Genomic DNA, 25,045 nt, shown 5'->3' with positions numbered 1-25,045 from the left:
GTCCATGTTCTGCTGCATTTGTACATCAACTGTTCCAGTATCTGAGGAGGCTATGATTGCATCATGTCCAGCACCAATCAAACACTGCAAGAAGCTAGAGAAGAAATTACGGGGGCTCTGGCTGGTAATTTTGCATCATCGTTAGCCACGGGTAAGGTCCCAGAAGACCGAAGGGCAGCAAACATTGTGCCTTTATTCAAGAAGGGTTACAAAGACAAACATGGGAACTATAGGCTAGCAATCTTAATATCTGTGGTAGATAAGTCACTTGAGAAAATTGAGGGATAAGATATGCGTGTATTTGGAAATACAGGGCTTGATCAGAAGTAGAGAGTGTGGTGCTGTAAAAGCACAGCCTTTCAGGCAACATCCAAGAAGTAGGAGAATCAATGTTTCGGGCATAAGCCTTTCATCAGGAATGAGGCTTGTGGGTCAGGGCTGAGAGACAGAACCAACTCTGGTCCTCACCTTCCACCCCACCAACCTCCGCAAAAAACACATCCTCCGCCACTTCCGAACGGACTCCACCACCAAAGATATATTTTTTTTCCCTACCTCTATCAGCATTCCGAAAAGACCATTCCCTTCAGACTCCCTCATCAGGTCCACACCCCACTCCTGGCACCTTTCCCTGCCACTGCAGGAAGTCCAAAAACTGCACCCACACCACTCCCCTCACTTTCGTCCAAGGCCCCAAACGATCCTTCCACATCCACCAGAAATTCATCTGCACCTCTACCAATGTCATCTACTGCATCCGTTGCATCTGGTGTGGTCTCCTTTACACAGGGGAGACGGGACGCCTTCTTGCGATTGTTTGAGATAACATCTCTGGAAAACCCACACCCACCAATTCCACCACCCCGTGACTGAACACTTCAACTCCCCCCTCCCACTCCGTCAAGGACATGCAGGCCCTGGACCTCCTCCACCGCCAAGCCGTTACCACCTGAAGCCTGGAGGAGGAACGCCTCATATTCCGCATTGGGACCCTGCAACCACACAAGATAAATATGGATTTCAACAGCTTCCTCATTTTCCCTCCCTCCACATTATCCTGGTCCCAAGCTTCCAATTCAGCCCCACCCTCCGGACCCATCCATCATTGCCTCCTCTGACCTATCACCTTCTCCCTCATCTTCATCCACCTATTGCTTTCCCAGCTACCTCCCCCCAACACTCCCCTCCCAATTATCTCTCAGCCCCGACCCTCAGCCTCATTCTTGATGAAGGGCTTATGCCCAAAACGTCAATTCTCCTGCTCCTCGGATGCTGCCTGACTGGCTGTGCTTTTCCAGCACCATGCTCTCGAATCTGATCTCCAGCATCTGCAGTCAGCATGGCTTTGTGCATGGGAGATTATGCCTCACAAACCTGTTAGAGTCTTTGATGAAGTGACCCAGAAGGTAGGTGAGGGTTGGTCGGTAGACATAGTCTTTATGCATTTCAAGTAAGGTCTTTGATAAGGTTCCACATGGTAAGCTGCTCTGGAAGGTTAGAACCCATGGAATCCAGGGAGAGCTGGCAAATTGGATATACAATTGGCTTGAAAGCAGAGGGTCATTGTGGAAGGATGCTTGTCGGAATGGAGGCCTGTGACTAGTGGTGTACCTCAGGGGTCAGTTCTGTGCCTAATATTCCTTTTTATCTATATCAATGATTTGGATGAGAACGTACAAGGCATGATTAGTAAGTTTGCAAATGACACTAAAACAGGCATTATCGTGGTCAGTGAGGAAGGTTGTCAGTAATTGCAGCAGGACTTTGATCAGCTGGGGAAGTGGGCCAAGAAATGGCAAATTGAGTTTAATATAAATAGGTGTGAGGTCTTGCATTTTGGGAAGCCAAATCAAGGTAGGAGTTTCATGGTGAACGGTAGGGCCTTAAGGAGTGTAGGGGAACAGAGGGACCTTGGAACTCAGGTGCTCAGTTCTCTACACAAGTGCAGTCACAGGTAGACAGAGCAGTGAAGGCGGCTTCTGGCACACTGGCCTTCAGTCAGGGCATTGAATTTTGAAGTTAGGGAGTTATGTTGCAGTTGTTCAGGACATTGGTGAGGCCGCATTTGGAGTATTGTGTTCAGTCTTGGTCACCTTGCCATAGGAAGGATGTTATTAAACTTGAAAGACTGCAGAAGAAATTTACAAGGATGGTGCCAGGACTCAATGGTCTGAATTATAGGGAGCAGTTGAACAAGCTAAGACTTTGTTCTTTAGGGCGTAGGAGTCTCTGTGGGAGATCTTATAGAAGTTATAAGATCATGAGAGGCACAGACAGGATGAATGCACTCTGTCTTTTTCCCAGGGTTGGGGAATTGAGGACTAGAGGGCATCAGTTTAATTAAAGGGGAAAAAATAAAACATGAGGAACATGAGGAGCAATTTTTTTTAAACGCAGAGGGTGGTGGTGCACATGGAATGAGCTGCCAGCAGATACATTAACAATGTTTAAAAAGCATTTAGACAAATACATGGATAGGAAAGGTTTCAAAGAATATGGGCCAAATGTAGGGAAATGGAGTTAATGTGGATGGACTTTTTGGTCAGCGTGGACCACTTTGGATCGAAGGGCTGTCTCCGTGCTGTAAGACTTTATTCCCATATCTGACCTTATGATGCAGGGAAGGTCTTTGATGAAGTAGCTGAATATGGCTGATTCTAGGACACTGGTCTGAGGAGAACATGGACAGATATCCTGGATCTGAGGTGACCTCAAACAACAGAGCCATCTTTCTTTGTGCTCGGTACGACTCTAACCAATGGACAGTTTTCCCTCAAAACCCATTGACTCTTGCTTCGTTAGGGGTCCTTGTTGCCACACTCAAATGCAGTCTTCATGTCAATGTCACTTTTGCTTTATCTCTGGACATTAGCTCTTTTGTCCACGTTTGAACCAAGGCAAAAGGACGTCAGCAACTGAGGGGCCTAATGGAACCCAAATTGAATGTCAACAAGCAGATTATTGCTGAGAAATTATCATAAAAGTGACAACACTTGACATCACCTTCCATCACTTTACCAATGATTAAGAGTAGACTGAAGGGGCAGTAATTAACTGGGTTGGGTGTGTTCTGCTTTTTGTGGACAAGATATACCTGGGCAATTTTTTAGTGTTGGTTGGGAGCCAATGTGTTAGTTGTACTGGAACGGCTTGGCTAGGAATGTGACTGGTTCTGCTCAAATGTTGTCAGAGGTCATAGCCATTTCATATCCAATGTTTTCAGTCATTCTGGATATTAAATGGAGAGAATCAATTGGTCACGAAGATTGACATTGGGATGCTGGGGACTTCTGGAGAGAGCAGAGATGGATCATTTACGCTACAGTTCTGGCTGAAGATTTCTGCAAATGTTTCAGCCTCATCTTTTAAACCGATGTGCTATGTTACCGAATCATTCAGGATGGTGATTTTTATGGAGCCTCCTTCTCTAATGCGACAAGACTGCAGACCTTTGATCTGATCCACTGGTCACAAAACTGCTTGCCCATAATACTGTCTAATATATGCTGCATATACTGTTTGGCACACAATTATTGCTATGTTGTAGCTTCACTAGGTTAACGTCTTTATAGGCATGCCTAGTCTTGCTCCTGCCATTCCTTTCTGCACTCTTCATCCAAACAGGATTGAGCCTCTGTCTTGAGGGCAATGGTAGGGTGGGTATTATGCCAGGGTACAAGTTTGCAGATTGCATTAGAATAGAATTCCACTGATGGTCCCCAGCTCCTCGTGGACACCAGTCAAGTTGCTAGATCAGTTCGAAGTCTATGCCACAAAAGTGATACTGCCACACAATATGCAGGAGAATATCGTCAATGTGACAAAAGGCCTTTGCCTTCAGAAGGACAGTCCTACTGAGACTGTCATGGACAGATTATTTGTGGCAGGAAGAATGGCGAGTGTCAGGACAAGTATGTTTTTCCCTGTTTTTTTGATTCCTTCACCAACAGCCACAGAACCAGTCTAGCAATGATGTCACTTGGGACACTATCAACTCTGTCATAGTGGTGCTGCTAAGCTATTTTTAGTGACGGATATTGAAGACCCCAGTTTCAGTGCTTCCTCCAAGTGGAGTTCAACATGAAGGAGTACTGGTAGGTCAGATTTCGAGCAGGGAAGAGATACATAGTAATCAGCATGTTGCTCCTGTTTGACCCGATGCTGTGAATCAATGCAGTTCTTTTGATGTGAAGGACTAGGTTTTATAATGTTTGAAAGCAATGTATTAAAACAAGTGTCTTTTTATCCTTTCCTTCTATTCAACTCTAAAGAAAAACCAATGTATCATTTTCATTACAAAATTATTTCTTTACTGACTCTGAGTATGAGATGCACCGAGTGAGCACGTACACATTTAAATTATGTGTCTTCTACATTGTGACACAAATTCAGATTCTTTCAGTTCTACATTGTCTATATCCTGATATTTGGGTGAAGAGTGGTGAAATTTTTGGGGTGGGCATGAAATTCAGGATTATTCCTCCAGCAAGGTGGTTTGGCTACGAATGCTGTCTTTTTAAGTTAAAGTTTGTACAAGTTGAGAGACTCCCTTCCTCTACCACATTTAGCCATAAGGTCATCTTGCTGTTGCTTTTAAATTGGACAATCTTCTCCTGGCCATCAAGAGCTGGTTAATGTACACTTAACTAGAAAGTGAGCCAAACCTTTTAATCATTAATTTGCTGCTTTGAGGAAAATCAAAGGTGGCAGGACCTTGAGTCAAATGACATTGTTCTCTGAAAACGGGATGTACCAATGGTTGAATATAAACTGCAGGATCCATAAAGTGTAACAAATTAGAAACTAAAACAGCCCAGTTGAATGAGCAAACAAACAGCTAAATTATAAGGAAGCCCTTTTATATTTACCTCTTTGGCTGGTTATATGGGTAAGGTCCTCGGTTTGGAATCACATGAGGTTCAATAATTAAAGTTGGAGTTTCTTCCTTCTCTCCATCATCATTCTCCCCTTTTCGTTTTTTCCCTTTTCCAAGCTGCACGGGGAAGGTGATCCTAAAGTTTAGGTTGGGGTGGAATGTTCATAATAATGATGGCAAAATTTTTACACATTTTTCTCAATAACCAGAATAATTATCAGTTTTCCATTAACATTGTCTTACTAAGAATATTCAGTATTACACTGTACAACAGTGTAAACAAGATGACACTGGTTGCACCTTTATATGTTATAACAATACTCAAATACATTAACATTTTCAGATTTGAACTAGACAAAAAACTGATTAAAGCTTGCACATGTCAATTTGTATTCTTACCTAAATGGAGGCTTTTGCAGAGTAGAGTTCTCAACTGTTGTTTTAATAGAACACCCAGGAAAACCAGCTTTCAAGTGCTCAATAGACAGAAAGGTATCATTAAAATCCAGTGTGGAAATCTGATTTGGCATCTTCGAATATTGAGCACTTCCAGGGTCTCCATATCCAAGGATTATATCATGAAGCCAGTCAGGGACTACACACTCTGTATTCATTAAATTGCGGATGGTCTCAAGCACTGCCTGAGGATGCAATTAATTGGAAAATGGTCATTCAAAATGAAAGCTACAGCAGTCATATATGGCAGAATACAATAACTTTTTTTTGTTAAAAGCGAGCTATATACAATATCGTTGCTATTTTTAATGGTATGTAATGTGTGTAACATATACCAACAATATATGATCATTAATTCTGTATTTTTGAATGTTGGTCTAGTGGGTAAGGATTTAGGAGTCTTAGTTCAGGATTCTCTTAAGGTTAGCATGTAGGTTTAGTTCACATTTAGGAAGGCAAGTGCAATGTTAGAATTCTAGCCTTCTTAAAATGGATACAAGAGCAAAGATGTACGGCTGAGATTGTTTAAGGTGCTGGTCGGACCACATTTGGAATATTGTAAGTGGTTTTGGGTTCAGTGTCTAAGAATGTGCTGGCCTTGGAGATGGTTTACAACAAAGATCCTGGGGATCTTTGTCATATGGGAAGCGGTTGAGGACTGTGGGTCTGCACTCAATGGAGTTTAGAAGGATGACAGGGTTCTAATTGGAACTGATAGAATAATGAGAGCTTTGCATAGAGTGGATATGAAGATGATGTTTCCATTAGCAGGAGAAAGTAGATCCCAAGGACACAGCCTCAGAACAAAGGGATGATCCTTTAGAACGGAGATGAGGAAGCACTTATTTCAACCCGAGGAAAGTGAATATATGGAACTCCGCTATCGAAGACACAAGAAGCCAAGTCATTGAGTGTACTGAAGACAGAGATAGATAGGTTCTTGATTAATAAGGGGACCAAAGGTTACGGGTAGAAGGCAGGAAAATGGGGTTGAGAAACTTATCAGCCACAATCAAGTGGCAGAGCAGATTCTGCTCTTAATTCTTATGGTTTTGGGTGTGGGTCTGAAGGGGTGTAACGTTGAACTTGCAGGTACTTCTGTTGCTATTGTGATTTCTTTTAAAGCAGTTTTAGAAAGAGATTTTCAAATAATATCATGGTTTTGTTTATATTGGTAAAGTTTACGAATAAACAAAGCAAACAGTGTATTGCATTAGGTTTCCAGCATCTGCAGTCATTGTTTTTACCTCGTTGATTTTAACCCTACTGCGAATTCTCTTGCAAGGATGCCTGCCTTGAAGAGGTTTTCCTCTTCTCTCTACAAGAATCTCAGGGAGTCCCTCTCCCACTGCAACTCCTACCTGCCTATCTTCTTTTCCACCTATCCACTCCACCCCCCCGACCTATCACTTTCGTCCCCTCCTCCACTCACCTATTGTACTCTATGCTACTTTCTCCCCGCCCCCACCCTCCTCTCACTTATCTGTCCACCCTTCAGGCTCTCTGCCTGTGTTCCTGATGAAGGGCTTTTACCCGAAACATCGATTTTACTGCTCCTCAGATGCTGCCTGAATTGCTGTGCTCCTCCAGCACCACTAATCCAGATTTCAGATAGAAGAGTCTGGAATAATTTTTTTTAGTTTGGGGAAATACCCAGACCTTGAATAAAAGCTTCATTTTGAATTTTCACCAAAGTCACACAGCATGGACTTGTCCATGTCAATCAACTTTCCCAAACTAAAACAATCCCATTTGCCTGCATTTGGCCATATCTCTCTAAACCTTTCCTATTCATGTACCTGTCCAAGTGTCTCTAAATAGTGTGCCTCCATCACTTCTTTTGGCAGTTCATTCTGTATACACACCACAGTGAGGGGAAAAAAAATGCCCCTCAGGACCCTTTAAAATGTTTCCCCTCTTACTTTAAACCTAGCCCTCTAGTTTTGAACTCCCCTCACAAGAGAAAAGACCTTTGCACTTCATCTTATTTATGCCTCTCACGACTTTATAAACATCTATAAGGTCAACCATCAACCTCTTCTGTTCCAGGGAAAAAAAATTCCAGCCTATTCAGCCTCCCCTTCTAACTCAAACCCTCTAGTCCTGGTAACATTCTTGTAAATCTTTTCTGCACCCTTTCTAATTTGATAAAATTCGTCCTATAGCAGGATGACCAGAACTGTGTGCAGTACTCCAATGCCCTGTACAACCACAACAGGATGCCCCAATCCCTATACTAAATTTTGTAGAAGCCTTGGCTCAAAATGGAAATGTAAACCAGTTGCTCCTGAGAAAGGTAGGTAGTTTCCAACTGTTAAGAGGCTATGGTGTGAAAAATTCAGTTATAAATTTTCAGGACAGGAATGTTTGGTTAAAACACTGAAGGAATTATTTGAAGCTTAGCAAGTCTAAACTCAGTTGTGTGAAGATTCCGGAAAGCGACTGCCAGATGCTTAAGGCACGGAATTGAAACCACTGTTAAATCTAGTCCAATAGATTTGACAAAGAAGGGAATTTACTCTCATGTGAGTAATATAAAGAAATGCTTTTGAGATTATTGGAATCTATTTTAAGGTGTATTTCAAAAATTCTTAAATCTGTCTAATTTATTCCATTATAATTTCATTCCATTTGTGTAATAAACTTCCATTTTATAGTTAAAACTGAAAATGCAGCATTGTTATTAGTGGTTCACTGGAAAACAAAACTAAAACAGAAACAAAATATGATCTCTCAAGTCAGATTTCAGTCTGGGATCTGACCTGCCTATAAATAATAGCTCAAATCATAAAACAAACCATCAATTCAACATACACAGCATGATTCAGGAAAGCTATTAAATGTGCAGATATCCATAAAACAAGAACTATGAAGGAATTCCATAGATAATCGTACTACGACACCGGTACAGCTCTTTAAAGTTATAAGAATGCAGAGAACACAAACGGTCTGCTATAGGGGAATGCAAAACAGAAAATACTGGAAAAACTCAGCAGGTCTTGCACCAGCTGTGGAAAGAGAACCAGAGTTTACACTTTAGGTCAATGACCTTTCAATGGAATTTGAATAAAGTGTCATCAAATTTGAATGATCATTAGCTTTTCCACAGTTAGTGCAAGGCCTGCTGAGTATTTCTAGTATTTTCTGTTTTTATTTCAGATTACCAGCATTTTGTTTGAATAGTTTTGAAGGGACCGTTCTGATAACTATGCCCTGAGGTCTTTGACATAATGTATTTTAAACAAAATATTCAACAGAACCAGACTTCATACGCCATTAGTTTCCAGTCTAATTTAGGATGAATATTTGAAATATAAAAAACTAACATTCATGTGTAAAGTCAGTGGTAAAGTTAATCAGCATGAAGACTGCAGCAGCATTAAAATGGTCATTTGTGATCATTAAATGTCAACATGGTTAAGAACTCTAAACAGGTACACCATAGTTTTAAATTTAAGGTCCAAAGCATAACATTACTGTGTACAGTAATTACAGCACAGTTCTACTGCAAATTTACTCAAATTATAAACTGCATTTAAACTGAATACAAAACCCAGGGAGGAAATGGTGTGGCTATTTTTTCGTGCATCCTTAGAACGTGGCAGCTTCTGTCAGGGCTGCCATTTATTGACCATCTCTAATTGTCTCAAGAAAGGATATTAGTAAACTAGGTGGATTTTGTGAATAATATGGCAGATTTGTGGTAAAGCTTAGGGTGGCACGGTGGCTCAGTGGTTAGCACTGCTGCCTCACAGTGTCAGGCACCCGGGTTCAATTCCCGTTTCGGGCAACTGTCTGTGTGGAATTTGCACATTCTCCTCGTGTCTGCGTGGGTTTCCTCCATGTGCTCCGGTTTCCTCCCACTGTCCAAAGATGTGCAGGTTAGGTGAATTGGCCATGCTAAACTGCCTGTAGTGTTAGGTGCATTAGTCAGGGGTAAATGTAGGGGAATGGGTCGGAGTGGACTTGTTGTTGGGCCGAAGGGCCCGTTTCCACACTGTAGGGAATCAAATCAAATCAAATCTTTGACTGATAGAAGAGTTTTAAACCGAATGAAAATTGTCAAACTGCCATGATGAGGTTTTAATTCTCATTCCCTGGATTACTAGTTCTGTAACATCTTTCTGCTCAAAATTAATATTTAAGTTGCTAATTGTGTAAAGCTGAACACGTATTACTGAAAATCGCATTATGATCACCTTAAAATTATTTTCCTTAGGTTTTCTTCTCATGATAATATTGAAGGTCTCATAGACATCTTCCGCTCCATTCTGAACAGAAAAGCTCATGTCCTGCTGATACTGGTTGGGATCCAACCATACTCGATAGGTTCGTGAATCTCCCTTCAGCTTTGGTTTAGGCTCAGGACCTACGTAAAGGACACAAGTGACCAGTAAGAGTTACTGGAGGTAAACTGTGATGTATTCTCAGTGTTAACTACATGCATACTCAAGGGAGAACCTCAACAAGTTCAGGACATCGGAAAGTACTTCAAGACCAATAAGTATTTTTGAGTTGTAGTCATTTCTTTTAAGACAAATGAGACAATTTGTATGCAGCAAGCTTCAATAAGCGAGATAAATAATTAAGTTATTTCTTTTACTGGGATTGGATGGATAATTCACCAATATCACTGGGAGAAATGCCCTTCTCTGCTCTGAAATATGTCACAGGATCTTTTAGATTTATTAGAACAAATAATAATGCTGCTGTTCAACTTCTCATCGGATAAGTGTTCAACAATGTAGCGATCCTCAGAACTGCAACAAAACATCAAGCTAGATCCTGCACATGTGATTCTGGAATCCGGAACCCTCAACTCAAAGGTGAAAATGCACATAACTGAACCAAATAGATACAATGCATAGTTTAGTTTTTGTGCTCTCGATACATATTCGTTCATTCTAATTTTTAAAAACTCTTCAATGAACAAAACAGTACCTTCTTCAATGACCCGTCCTTTCTCATCCAGCATTCCTTGAATTTCACATCCTCGTACAAACACGAGCCCGTACTGCTCTGCAAATGGCTGCTTGCGATCAAACTTTGTGCCATAAGTCAATACTGGTCGAACAGTTATGAGGAAGCACACATCATGCTTGCGAAGTGCTACAAAATTGAAAATGCAACATATAAAAGCAAAAAACCGTAGAAATATACATAATTCTGCTCTTTGCACTGACCAATCAAACAGCACAAACAGAGTGACTATCTGGAACAGGGAATGGATTTATCCATTCAACGTAATTTTAATTATACAAGTCTAACCGAAACCAGTATAGATATCTTATATATTTGAGCAAGATATAATTAGTTAAACAAGCACAAGTCATCCTTGACGTACTCAGAGCACAATTTCAGATTTTCTACTTTTTTTTAAATTACCGTGGGTAATTCAATTCAATGCTTCAGTATCTGGGAAAATTACAATACCCTGCAAACCAGGAAACAATACTCTTCATAGCCACTGCAAAATAACTCAAATGGTTGGCGTTACCTTCCCATTCGTCTCTGATCTGAGAGCGAACGTTTAGGTTGATGGTCACATCTGCACGGACTCTTGCGGGCCAGTTCTCACCAATGTTGGGTTTTGCTACTTCAACAATGGAGAAAGTCACAATAGGCTGAGCCATTCGAGCCCAGCCACCAAATACAACTCCTCCATACTCCCCCTGCCTATGAAGATATTAAACAAATCAATAATTCAACCACAATACTGTCAAGTAAATTACCTTGAATGCGTTCTAACAAAATAACTCCGTAAAATAATTTCCAACTTAAGTTGGTTAAAGTTGGATTGAGTTCAGTAATAAAGAGCAAGCAAGGTGACTTATGTGTTGCACCCCCAGATTAATTTCAGAAGACTTTTCTGGTGATAATGGTAAGCATGACTATTGCAATTCAATTTTCACCAAATAATTTTAATATGTGAGGCCCTCAGGCACCAAGAGACTTTTAAAAGGACAACTACTAACCTAAATAGCAGCTGTAATTACCTGACCAGACTGAGTCAAGCTCATGAAACCATCAATAAGGAGGATCAGTCTGAACAGAAATTATTATAAAAGGTATTGAAACTGAGATCTGTGTCCCCTGGTTGATTCACACCTTTCTGAATGTTACACACTAGAATGAAAGTTGCCTGCAAATACTGCAGCCTGAAAATGATACCGAAACCAGAATCCAAACATGAAACTGTATTTTAGGCAACAGTTTTTGAGCAGCAGAGAGTGAAAAAGAAATGCAAACTGTTGACAAGATGGTGGAAGCCTCTCTCTCTCTCTTTGCCAACTTCGAAGTCAGTGCCTGGTGAAAAAGCAACTTGAAACAGCTAACATTCACCAAGAACTCAATGATACCTGCAAACATTCCAACTGCTGAAAAACCAACAGCAAAACAATCAGGACTCGGGTCATTCTCACAACTCGAAGACTCTCAGAACTTTAAACTAAAACTGTCTTTACCTTCTTGGCTGTACCAGGCACCCTCTGCTCATCTTTCTAAATTATTACCCATTTGCGCATGTTTGATATATATTTTTACTTTTTTGGGGGGAGTACAATGTAACAAAATTGTTCTTTCATTCAAAAAAAATCTTGTAATTTGGAGTGTTTGTTTTGTCCTAGTTAATTATGCTTAATTACGGCATGATAGTTTCATTCAAAAAAAAAATCACATCTTACTGAGATGGACCAAAAGGAGGTGAGCTGATTCTCCATCCTCAACCTCCTATGCTCCAATGAAAAAAGATCAATCCTGTCCAGCCTATTTTGATAACTCAATCCCTCCACTCCCAGCAACATACTGGCAAATTCTTTTTTAAACTTTGTGCAGTTCTGGTCATTTAACTGGAGAAAGTACTCACGAAGAGAGCTCATCAACATCCTTTACAACTTCAACATGACGTCCCAACTCCTGTACTCAAAGGTCTGAGCAATGAAGGCAAGCATACTAAACACCTTCTTAACCACCCTGTTCTACTGGTGACATTGAGTTATTGATGACTTCTCTAAAACTGAAATAGTTCTAGAAGGAAAAGATAAAAATACGCTTTCACTGCACTCCAGCCAGTGTTATGTCCCAAAGGTTAAATATTAATCAGATGAATTTCAAAACACATTTTTAAACAAAAAGAGAAAATAGAAGGTTAAATTGTTCAAGATTTTTTGAATGCGAATCTGCGGTACCTCCAGTCTGAAGTGCATTGTAACATGCCACAACTAGACTGGGAAATCCAATATCTGCATGTTACGGAGGGATTATACTTGCAGTGCACTCCCTCAGTTACTGCTGCCATTATCATTTCTTTACAACAGTTGGCCATTTGTAAAACGTTAGCCAAGTGATGCTGGATCGATGTGTGCACATTGACATTAAAAAGAAATGTTACCTAAAGCATCTTCACCATTTAAAATAATAATGAAACCTATATTGGAAGCAAGCTTGTAGAGAAAAAAAAATACACATGTATAAATACAATGGCATAAACATTCACATTACTACTCACCATGGCTTAAGTCTACTGATCGCATCCTCCACATCCTGTCTAATCTCATATGTGGACTCAAGACGAAAGAGATTAAAATTCCTGAGTAAGTAATCATGAAGTGTCAAAAACTGTAAATTCAGTTTAGGTAACGCAAGGCATCCTGGCATAATAAGAAATAAACAATTGTAAAATATGTCCTACAAAGTAAGTATTTTTAAAAAAAGTAGGTTGCAGGATTGCCCAAGAAAGCAAACTGCCCACAAGCATAAATAGATATCATACCTTCTCCAGAGTAATATTCTGTTGGTACAATGTTTTCATCCCAGATTATTTTTTCTGTGGGGTAAAGTGGCATCTCATTTAATTGTTGAATTTGGGATGTCCGGCGTTCATGTCGGGACACCTATCATTGTAAATAAAATTTTAAATCATTAACAACTTCTGCCTGTGAAAAAAAACATTCTATTGTTACGTTAATCAATGCACATTTTTTCACTTCAATACCTACCAACATTTCTAAAAGAAATTCTTTTTCATAACAGGTATTCTCTGCCTCAGGTAGCAACGGCAAAAGACAAAGATTCGATGCCACTTTGTGAAGTGTATTGGGACTGGAAATGGAAAACAAAACAAATTTAGTACTGTGCACACTTGGCTCTTCTTTAGGCTGTCCTTCCAAGTTTTCATTAGGAAAACAAAATTGAAAATAGGATGAAGTTGAAAAGATGAAGGTTAATCAAATGTTTTCTAATATATTAGTTAAACATGAAAAAATGTGGAACTTTTTCTACCACATGGAGTGATTGAGGCAAATGGCAAAGATGCAAGTGGAAGCAAAATGTGGAAAAGTTGAATAGAAAGCCACTATTTATGGTGTAAAAGGAAGTAAGTAGGGAGGAAGCTCATACAGACATTAACATTGACATAAACATGCTGGATTAGTGGTGCTGGAAGGTCTACTTTGTGTCTGAAGTATAGTGTGAACTCAACAACTATGTGCAGAAACTGTACCAGACAAATAAATAAATAAATACTTACCCAAGTGATCCAAAGTGTTTTACTAAAGATTCTCGTGTATCAACAGCTGCGACATTAGACAGAGCAAAATCGTGTAGTTCTGGAAAGTGAGCAAATGCTGCCCTCTGCAATGAAAATCAGTAAGTTGCAACAGATTTACTCAATTAGGCTATCAAATAAATATGAAACATATCAATGATTAAGCAACAGTGAACATAATATCCGGCATGGACTGGTTGGACCAAATGGTTTGTTTCCATATTGCATGATTCTATGACACTATAATATTTTGATTCCTGTGAAAACAGGCTTCTCTTGAAATGTGCTCCAGTATAGACTTGAAAATATTAACAGGTCAAAGACAAAGATGAGGAAATGTACAATATAACAAACTCACATTAATGGATTAGTATTTTTGGCAGTTTTATATATTGTTTTCTGACACGACATCACAACTACAGCTAACTGCAGTTAATGTTAAATCAAACATTATAGCACTTAAAGTCACATTAAAAAAAATCAGAATTTTTTTTATTATTTGAAGCACTTTGGAACTCTAATTCCATCACCTCATATACTAAATAAAGGTCCTAAATGTAAACGTGTTAATAATACAAGTTCTAAGTATATGTGGTTACAGAAGGATTTGGTAAAATGGAAATGCACGTTATTTTTTGATTTATGTTTCCCACATCAACTTACGCAGTACCTACAATGTAGTAAAATGGTCCAAATGGCTTATTAAAGATTCTTGTACATCAACAGTTGTAAAATTAGAAAGAGCAAAAGCACTTGAACATAATCAAACAATGTTTGACACTGAGCCATACAAATAAACAGCAGGGAAGTAAGGTGTCATAAAGGAGAAGAGAGGAAGAAAGCTAAAAACGTTTAGGGAGTGAATAAGAATTTAGGGACTAAATGTCCATTAATGTAGGAGTGACTCAGATTGCTCAAGAGGCCAAGACAGAAGGAGCACAAGCATCTTGGAAAGCTATGGCTGGATCCAAATCAAGAGGTGAGGAAGGGGCAAGCTCATGGAGTGATATGAAACATGGATGAGAATAATAATAGCAAATAGAAATGCTCACTTCTCTCCATTTGCACAGAATTAATTAGCCTCATATTTGTGAGGTGAACTAATGTATTTATAATAAATGCCGGTAATCAGCACTTTTGGAGAGAGATAAACAGTTAATATTTCAACACTTTTTTTAAGATGTTCCCATTTTGTTACGTCAAGCATTTATTTAGAGTGAAGAATTTATTAGAATTAGTATACAGAAATCCTTAATTGGAGCAATCTCCATGAAAATGCATCTACAATTCAGAGACTAATCAGCTGTCTCCTCTCATGCATTACAAATATCGGTTTTCTCCTTGTCTTGGTATTCTTACAAATTATCCTGATGAGTGCAAGATGAAAAGTTCTCAAGTGTTAGCAATTCCCAAATTATAGACTTAGAGTCTTGTGATCAATGATTACAGAACAACCTCAGTTATCCGAATATCAATTATCCAAATTTCGGATTATCTGAACAAGATCTCAAGGTCCCATAAAAACGCTACACCATAGAGGTGGTGCTTCTGTCTTTGTATCGCGATACTGAGTTCAACGGAAACTTACAAATGATCTTGAGATTTTAGACGCTGTGACGGACCTTGTTTAATGCTGGGATTTCCAGATTTATGTTATAGTGAGGGTCTGGTTCTTCTCATTTTAACCAGTCCTGTGCAATTTGCTCCTCGCAGCCTGGAATTTTGCTACTGTATTATTTCCTGCCATGCAGTGCAAGCGGCGCCTCTGTACCCTGCTTGGCTTCCTGCACGCTGTCCTCAGCCTCTACAAGCCTCACCCACAGCCGTGCCACATTCTGAACCGGATCGGACACACAGAGCCTGGGCATTGTGCTGCCCGCCACCCGGAGAGTCCTCCTGCAACATGCACTGCTCAAAGGAATGGAAGCGGCCTTAAGGGGCAAGCTCCTGCCCTACAACCTGAGCCTAGAGACGGTCAGCAGCCAGGACCGGCAGTCTGATCCACAGTCCCTCCAGCAATCCGACTGCCACTTTGTTGTGGTCTGGGGAGTTGCGGCCATTCTGGTGTTCCCACAATCTGCCTACCAACTGGTCCAGATGGATTTTTTTAGCAACTTTTCTGGAGATCCCTTTCATCAGTGTCATGGAGCAAGAAGAGGGGCTGGCCCATGAGGTGGGGAGCAAAGCAAGTTATCCATCTTCTGTCAGCATTAAATTGGAAACTTTGCTCTGCCTTTCAACTTGGTGTAAGGTGGTGTGTATAGTGTGGTGGTTTATTGTGGAGTGAGGAGATGCACACACAAAGTGATTTTATTTGCAAAATATCAGGAATCTTTAAACAACATCCAGTGTTTGTACACATTTTATCAATTGAATGAAATAAAAATTCTGCAAACATGCTTTTTTTTATGTTCACTAGGACTTGCTTTGTTTATGATCAGATCTGTTATCTGAACAAAATATTCCCCATCCATCTCGATCGGATAATTGAGGTTGTTCTGTATACAAAACAGAATTTGTTGGCAAAATGTTATCTTGCAAGGAAAGCTTTATAAAGTAAAACACTATTGTCCCTTACCTGAAGAGAAGTGATCCGATCATAATGGATTGTAGTCATCTCATTTTCAGTCAAAGCATTTCCAGTCTGATCATTAATTTCAAAACCTGTGTAGAACTTCAACATTTCTAACAGCTACAAATAAACAGATAGATATGGATAATTCAAGTGCTTTATGACATTTTAACAAATCTGGAAGTGAATGCTCACAGGGTTCACATTCAATGAGCCAATGTGCAGTGTAAAATTAATCATCAGCCAAATCAGTGTCAACTGGACTTGAGAAACCAGTTTAAAGGTCAAAAACCAACAGTCATATGTCAAACCCAAGATCATCAGCACAAAAGTAACACACTTTTCAAAGGCTGAACAACCCAACTTTGCTTACCACACTTTTTCTCACTCCTAAGATTTAAATAGACGAGTTAATGAATTGCGACTGAACTAATCACATGTCATTTGCACTGAAATGAATTCCCAGCGTGGATTTATGAAACTATTTTGAAATACTTAAGAAAGAATCAGCTACTTAGGACAATAATTAAGGCACTCTTCACTTTACAGAGTATTACCTTTCAATTTAACATAGCTAAACTGAAAGAGCTTTAAAAAAGTGCAGTTTCTAAGCCACAGATATCTAAGCCTTGGTCTACGTGAGTCACATAGTTGCCATATGCATGGACTGAGGAAAAGGAGTGGAAGGATTTAAAATTCAAATCACTGGGCAATGTGTTATAAATTGAGTCCTGCTGTTCCTCGAGTTGCACCAAATGTTAAACTTTATTTTTAAAGATACGTAGAAAATGACTCTATAAACAATTCTTTAGCTCCTGACCATCTACACATAGCAGGAACCCACATCCACAAAAACACAGTTCACAATAGGTATCAAATTCCTAGCTGTGAAATTATGCAATTATTTTGGTAAATCCTGTTTTAAAACAATTCTCTCTCACTGCAGTCCACAGTTTATAGAAACACAAAAATAAAAAGACAAAATCCTTACACTGCGATAGTTATATTAATCTCCAGACCCTGCTCCAGGTTCAAAGGTGGCCAAATCAACCAATGTGCAACACAAACACAGTAGGTATTTGAGGAAGGGTCACTCAAAGTGTTAAGTCATAAATGAATAGAGATGTACAGCATGGAAAGATTTCACTCCACAGATGCTGCCAGACCTGAGTTTTTTCAGCAATTCCTGTTTTGGTTTCTGACTTATCTTTCGGTTCTTTCTTATTTTACAATAGGTATCAGCTGCCTAGCTTGCATGAGAAGTATGTGACCAATAGACAACTAGGTGCATAAGTCTGATCTAAACTCAAGCTGAATAATGACCAATGAGGCAAAGTATCATAAGAGTCAAGCCCTGAAGAGTGGATCAGCAGTTGAAAGCCAGGAAGACATTCAACAAAAAACAAAGCGTAAACCACAGAATGAAATGATCTATTCTTTACCAAGGTATCACCATTCTGCACATCACACTTCAACTGTTAGGAGTGACCAGAAACCCCTCTGCAATGATAATCTTTACCAGAAATGAGAAACAGAGCTTAAACTTAACATTCCCTTCAATACTACAAAGTGGTAACTCTCAATCTACAGTCATTAAAAAATTGTCACAGCCTACCTCTCTGCAGCACAACAGGCTTCAGCATGAATACCCTGCCTCCCTTTATTGCTCTGATTTCAAAAGGTTTCATGGAACACTGGCAATAGTTATTCACCATCTTCTATAAGTAAAAAATGGCAGTATTTAAGTACTGCCACCATCTCACCTGGCAAAAAAGTCGGCCCTCCTTCTCTCTCTGGACCAGATTAGATAGGTGGCAGTGAGTGACTAAATGAGAATCATCCAAAACAGTGCTGAACCATCGTCGGGTTGGAAGGAGTGCCTTTGAGGAAACATAGTTGATACCAATTAAACAACAGGACTCACTTCCTTTAAGCTAAATACCAATAAAAAGATTTTATAGTACAATCGCAATTCTACACATATTTAATCAAGAGTTCAATTCAATGTTAGCCTTTTGGACTTGGAGCAAATGCAGTAGATGATTGTGATTTGTAAGCTTTTTCAGAATTTTTATACAAATCCTGTATGCATGCAAATTGCTTACCTCCAAGTCTATCATTAATTCGATAAATCTTTCACAATAATGAACCATATCCATGCTGACGGGCCCTACATACAAATATTTTAAAAAGTTAATACAGAATGTAGAAGTGTTACACCAATTTCTTCATTAACGCACAATGCAAACTTTCTGCAAAACAAGAAATTTTTTTTAACTAGCTAAGAAAACCTTATCTGAACTTTTTAAATGTGGGCTTGAAGTAAATGGACTAACGAGGAATAAAAATGAAAAGAAAAATGACACCTCCTGAAAGATACATGGTTAAAGCCTTTTACACGTTTATTTCCTGAATACAAAAGAGAATCATATGAAGTCTAAATGGTTACTATACAAACATTCACAATAAGAGATGCTGCACTTGAATAAGACAATGGTTGGATCACTGTTGAGATAAAACATGCAGTTCTGGGCATCCCATTTCAGGAAGGATATGAGAACTATATAATGCAAAAATTCACTCGAAATGACACCCAAACGGAGAGGCTCCAGTTAGGAAAGAAACTGGAAAAAGGGATTGTTCAAACGGAAACCAGGGGGTCTACTGGTCATCAAGGGTTCAAAATGATGAAAGGCTTTGAAGTAGTAAATAGTGGGATTATTCCCACTTGTTGCCCATTCAGGACTATTGCAATCAACAGCCCAGCATCCTGGCAGGAAAAATTATGCTGGTTCCTGGTGTAGGCAATGGTGCAATATCATTATGTGCAGGACAGATAGATTGTAGGGCTGGTAAAAGCGCAGCAGGTCAAGCAGCACCTGAAGAGCAGGAGAGTCAACATATAATAATCCTAATGGTGCAGACACATCCTAGCACAGAAGGTAGTAGTCGCCAGTATAAGAAATAAGTGAGCATGTATGTGCAGTGAAAATGCTGGTAGCCATATGAAGTCGTCTTTACAGTCAGGCAGTTCCCAGAGATTTGTTAGACTACAGGAAGTTTAATCTTGCAAAGGAAATCGATGAAACATTTAAAAAGGGTGAATATAAAGAGTATATAAAAGCAACAGGAAAAAAGGAATTATCAGAGTTAGATGCAGTAGTGTATATTTATTTTTATAAATATATACATTTATTTATAATTATATATTGTGTTTTTATAGCAATGGCACAGACACAAGGGAGCATTCTAAGATTTCTAACACTATTAGAAGAGCAATCAACTTCAAAATTCAAAGTTGATTGTTACAGAATAATAAGTTTGATTCCTTAAATTCAATAGTTGTGTATTTGAAGTTGGTTTGGATTGGATTGTTAAAAATTTTTCATCCTGTTCTAAAGGCTAAACTTTTACATCACCCAAAGCCCACAGCACGGTAGCACACTCTAGTGGCAAAAAAAAGATTACATAGCCTCAAGTACTTCAAACCATAATCATCACATATGCCATTTCAACCCTCCTTCACCTGATAAGACTGGTATGTCAATAAAAAGTATTTGCCACTTCAATTATAAGTTGGACTGCAGAGCAAAGTTATTACTAGATTTAGCTAAACAATTCCAAAGTAAACCAGTTCTATTTTGAAATTTACTATTCTGTATCAACATTTTTAAAATGTTTCATTGGAGATAGAATTAACAGTGAATAGAAGAGTTAATAATTAAGAAAGTAATTTGAAGTTTAGAATATAGGGAGGGCTGAAAATCCCAAATCAATCTTGGTATGGCAAATACATAACTCAGCAAAGGGAAACGTACAAAACTGGAACAATCACAGATTAATATTTTCTCAAATATAACTAACAGGTTATGGTAATGTTTTTAAAGATATCTGTGGCACATTGGTAGCATTCCAATCTCCAGACAAAAAGCTCCAGATCCCAATCAGGACTTGTTCACTACTTAAGGAATATTCACGGCAGGGTTTAATGGGCTGATAATCTTTCACTCCTTCTCACAACTCCCCAAAAGTAGAGTGTGCAAAAAATACACTACTTTTTTTTAAACAAACCAAAGAGGTCCTCAGTGCATAGATGTTAGCAATTCTGATTCAGTATGTCCATTATTATCATTACATGGATATACTGAATTTGATTACATGGTAATAAAACAAGTGTGCAATTTTATTACCATAAAATGATAACTACACTAAAATATTGTAAACAGGACCCAAATTCTAATAGTATCATTAGAAGCAGATACAGTGAGATTTCTTTGCTCTTGATCTTCAGCTAGGGATTCTGACACTACTTTAAAATGCAAATCAGTAACACCCCTCAGAGTCTGCAGTAATCAACAGATGGCATTAGGCTTGCTCTTTCTCTTAACAGTGGGCTCTCATATCTGGGTTGCAGCAGAAGTATAAGACTTCCCCCTTCATGACACTGTCCTCTCTGCTGTTTGAGAGACCTATCAAGTCAATTTCTTGCTCAAGCAAGTATCAGGATAGTGTACCATGCTAGTCCTGCACCTGCAGCAGTGTTGCAAGCTGGATTCTCCCAAGACTCGGAAACCACTAAAAATGGTGCCACAGACACTGTCTGCCAGCAACCAGTTCAGTCACAACCTATTATTCAGCAGTCTAACTGCTCAAATTTCAGTTCACGACAACATTTATTGCAAAACAGAAAATTAGCATTGTTAATATTCTTCTGTTAACAGCGTTCAAATAATATTTGATTGGGAAAGAAGTGAGAGATGCTTGAACAGTTACCTGAAAGAGGAATGCTTTTTAATACGCCAAGAAATTTGCCAATGAGATAAGAAAGAAATCTCTTCTCTTGATTTGCCCTTCAGATTAAGAAACAAAAATAATGTTGGTACATTGTTTTCAATGCATCATAAAGTGATTTAAATAAATTATTATTTTCTGAAATAAAAGCTGCCCCTGCAAAATACAACTCAAAGCAGGTATATGGAGTATTTGCAAAAGAATATCTAGTTGAGAAAATAGTGTGAACAACTAAATTAAGTTCCAACTTACTGGAATTGATAGTCCAGAAATTGCACGTAAATATTACAAATATTATAACAGACTTACTGTTCGGCAGATTTTTCATCCATTTTCTCCTCCTTTTTTTTAAGTAGATTCCAGAATTTCCTCAGCTTTGGTGTTTTTTTCAGTTCATGTTCAAGTCGTGACTTATAAAAGTACAAATTTAATATTAACAGTCTCACAATCAGTGACACCCTGATCAGCAATCATGGTCTTTTTCTTTGTTAGCTATCATTATGACAAACTTATATAAAATACTTGAGGAGATGAAACAGAATTGGTCAAAAAAATTAAACTCCCAAGTAAAAATGAGCCATTAATCTGTATTAATTCTTTACGATAGACCTTAAATAGTCACTGAACTTACAGAAAGTAGACACATCCACATCGGGAGAGAGATAAGTCGCTGCACCTGTTCTCGAATTAGGTCCACTTCCTGTTGGGGAATAGAAATGTATTTCACAGGCTGAAATCATGTTTACAAGCAACACCATTTATACTGACAGAATAATGCTTCAAAGACAGATACATTGGTATATAAATACTATTCTAACTATAAGACTTCCAACTCCAGAAATATGACATTAGAAATGCAAACGGGGAGCAAGTGCAGTCCATTATGATATTGCTATGTCTCTTGTAAAACCCATATATAAAATTAGGCTTTAAACAAGGAAGAGAAAATTCTAAGAATGCAAATTTTCACAAATATTACTTATAAAGTTGATTATTATTATTTAACTAAGTCGAATTGGTTAGCAGGAAGTTAAACTCTTTCTCCCAAATATTTAACTTTTCTGTTGAAGAGTGTGTAACATGTTCGACTGAGGGCCTCTTGTGGTATATGAAAGTATCAACCACACAAAATCTCATCTCCAGAACAAAGGAAATCAAAATACAATCTTTTTTCTTATATATATGCAGATACTCATAACTGCTTTTTGCAGTTATTTTGACATATATATTTAATTGGAGTGAAAATTCATAAACATCAGAACTGCATGAAATACAAGTGAAATTAAAATTCAAATAATTTGGAATCAGCACAAAGGCAAAATAACATACAACTGAGGAGCAGACATTGGTCCTTTGAACCTGCTCCACCATTCAGTAGGATCTATTGTTGATCTGGTTATGGTCTCAATTTCACTATTCTGTCTGACCGGCCAATAAATTTTGACTCCCTTGTCTATCGAAAGTATGTTTAATGGAGCCTAACACGAACTCAATGGCTCAGCCCACTATCTTCTTAGCAAGAAAATTCTACAGATTATCGCATCAGAACGAAAAAAAATCATTTTCTTTATCACAATACCTCTTATTCTTAAACTATGTTCCGTATTTCTCATTCTTCTACAAGAGATACTCTTTGCTTTGAATCCACCCTGTCAAGTCTACTCATGATCTTATGTTTCTATAGAGTCACCTCTCATTCTTGTAAACTCCAGTGGGTAGAGGACTAAATTGTTCAACCTTTCTTTGTAAGATAGGCAATAGGCACCAAATCAATCCATTCCTAAGCAACTGGTCAAAATTCTCAAAAGTTAACTGGGTCATTTCTGCTTTTTATTTATATAATCTACATGTAAGCCTGATGCAAATTGTTGGATATCCCAAACAGCTGTATATTTGTTAAGAATTATTGCTGAACCTGTTGGCACCTTGAACTGCAAGGTTTTGAAGAAAAGCAGGATGGTTTGAAGAATCATGAGAGTGATATGTTACTTATCCTTTGATTCAAGAAGATCTTGTGCAAGGAGATAAATAGTAATAAAAGGGCCATGAGTAATTGAAATGTTATTTATGGGTTTAAGCATAGGGAATGTTATCAGTTAGAATATAAAAAAAATAGACAAACCACAATTAAGCCTGCTCTTCAAAGAAGTGGGGATCACTTTGATCAAGAACTCTGATTTGAGGGAAGTAGCTTTGGAATAAATAAATGCAGTTGCTACATGACTATCCTCAAAGGACTGGGAACAGTATCCCAAGGAGATATCTCAAAGATATATACAGTCTTCATAATACAACATATAAAGCTGCATAGTTTCCAAAACTACCTCAAAGTATTCCAAAGATACAGAAACTGCAAATTTTGGTATTAAATGGTAGGGTCAATCTAGATGTTCACAATATGAAAAGATACAGAAAATAATCAAAAACACAAATGAAATGCTAGTCTTTTTATCCAAAGGATTAGAATACAAAGGGCACAGGTCATGCCTCTTCCTCAACCTTTATAAGTTAGGACTGGGGACTAATTGTGACATTTGAATTTGCTGATGATATAAAACCAAATGGAATCATAAATTTAGGGAGGCCACAAGGAGACTTCAAGAGGACTGGGACAGGCTAAGTGAATGGGCTAGAACATAGTAGATGGAATACAAGAATTGTGACATTCTCCACTTCAGTAGAAAATCACAAAATATTTCTTAAATAGCTAGAGGTTAGGCAGTGTTGCTTTCTAAAGGGACCCATCATTCATGTATCACTACAGCTAGTATGCAGGTACAATGGGTCGTAGGAAAGAAACAGTATGTTGGCCTTTATCACAAGGGAATTGGAGTACATAAGTAAAGATGTCTTGCTGCAATTGTACAGAGTCATAGGAAGACTTTTTCGATGGTATTATGAGGTCTGATCAGCTAAATGGTCGACTCAGGTTCCTTTAAATGTTAGTTATGAGCCTGACCAAAAATGATTTTTGGGAGAGGAGTAATGGAATGTGGTGAATTCAAGAATGCTTGATTGGACGAACAGGCTTGAGGGGCTAAGTAGTCTATTTCTGTTCCTTTGTTCCTATCCATAAAATCTGCTTTGCACTACAAAGTATTTATGACCACTTGAAATGTCATCTATGCAGTGATAAACCAGAGGACAAAGAAGCTTGACTGATAACATCAAGTACTGTGGCATAATTGTTTGAATGTGTTTAATTTTGCGTGTTTGCACTTACCAAGCTGTTGAAACAGTGATCAAGAAACACCAAGAGGACAGTTTGTTCTCGCAATGTAAGATCTTTATTTTCTTCAGCAAGAGATGCAGTTAAAATACATTTGAAAAAATAGGGAAAATGTTCGGGCTTCTGCGTAAAGGTCTAAAATGTAAACAACAGAAGAGAGGTTACAGAAAATGTCCAGAGTAACTTCTGGACCAGATGTAATGGTTACAATCAGATGCAGCTTTCAAAAGACTCTGTTTGTGCTAAGTATCATAATTCTATGTTCTAAATGCTTGCTACTTTAACTTGTAGGACTGAAATCGAAATCCATATCTGTATATCCGAGATTTTTAATTCATCTTTGCCTCTTGCACATGCAGCTAGAATTCAATTCTTCTGTACTAGCTTCAATGCAAAGGCACTAATTATCAGACTGTGTACATTTGTGTACTTTGAGACACAGAATATTGTTGAATGTCTGTACACTGCAGTCTGCAGTTCATCCTAAGACTTCAAAGACTTTGCAGGTAAATCTAAGGAAAATAATCAAAAAAGGATAACACCTGGTCATTGCAAGAGTGCGAGGATATTCTCAAT

General features: G+C 38.4%; 1 protein-coding gene across 5 annotated transcripts in view; it reads right to left on the bottom strand.

Moving 5' to 3' along the window:
* The window catches only part of aqr (aquarius intron-binding spliceosomal factor), a 64,156-nt gene that overhangs the window by 25,832 nt on the left and 13,279 nt on the right, over positions 1 to 25,045 (bottom strand). For all 5 annotated transcript variants that reach the window (XM_060828935.1, XM_060828937.1, XM_060828938.1 and 2 more), the window contains exons 7-22: positions 24,464 to 24,604; positions 21,872 to 21,940; positions 21,550 to 21,650; positions 21,223 to 21,299; positions 18,555 to 18,619; positions 18,213 to 18,329; positions 16,456 to 16,569; positions 13,860 to 13,963; positions 13,330 to 13,432; positions 13,104 to 13,224; positions 12,840 to 12,981; positions 10,830 to 11,008; positions 10,274 to 10,441; positions 9,532 to 9,701; positions 5,276 to 5,517; positions 4,869 to 5,012 (exon numbers count right to left, since the gene is read on the bottom strand). In XM_060828935.1, the coding sequence (XP_060684918.1) occupies positions 4,869 to 5,012; positions 5,276 to 5,517; positions 9,532 to 9,701; positions 10,274 to 10,441; positions 10,830 to 11,008; positions 12,840 to 12,981; positions 13,104 to 13,224; positions 13,330 to 13,432; positions 13,860 to 13,963; positions 16,456 to 16,569; positions 18,213 to 18,329; positions 18,555 to 18,619; positions 21,223 to 21,299; positions 21,550 to 21,650; positions 21,872 to 21,940; positions 24,464 to 24,604 (2,057 nt within the window). The remainder of the gene's footprint in view (positions 1 to 4,868; positions 5,013 to 5,275; positions 5,518 to 9,531; positions 9,702 to 10,273; positions 10,442 to 10,829; positions 11,009 to 12,839; positions 12,982 to 13,103; positions 13,225 to 13,329; positions 13,433 to 13,859; positions 13,964 to 16,455; positions 16,570 to 18,212; positions 18,330 to 18,554; positions 18,620 to 21,222; positions 21,300 to 21,549; positions 21,651 to 21,871; positions 21,941 to 24,463; positions 24,605 to 25,045) is intronic.

This window comes from Hemiscyllium ocellatum, chromosome 8, assembly GCF_020745735.1.
Source record: "Hemiscyllium ocellatum isolate sHemOce1 chromosome 8, sHemOce1.pat.X.cur, whole genome shotgun sequence".
Lineage (NCBI taxonomy): Eukaryota > Metazoa > Chordata > Chondrichthyes > Orectolobiformes > Hemiscylliidae > Hemiscyllium > Hemiscyllium ocellatum.
Note: the sequence above shows the minus strand (reverse complement) of the source record. Positions and strands in the feature narration are given on the sequence as shown.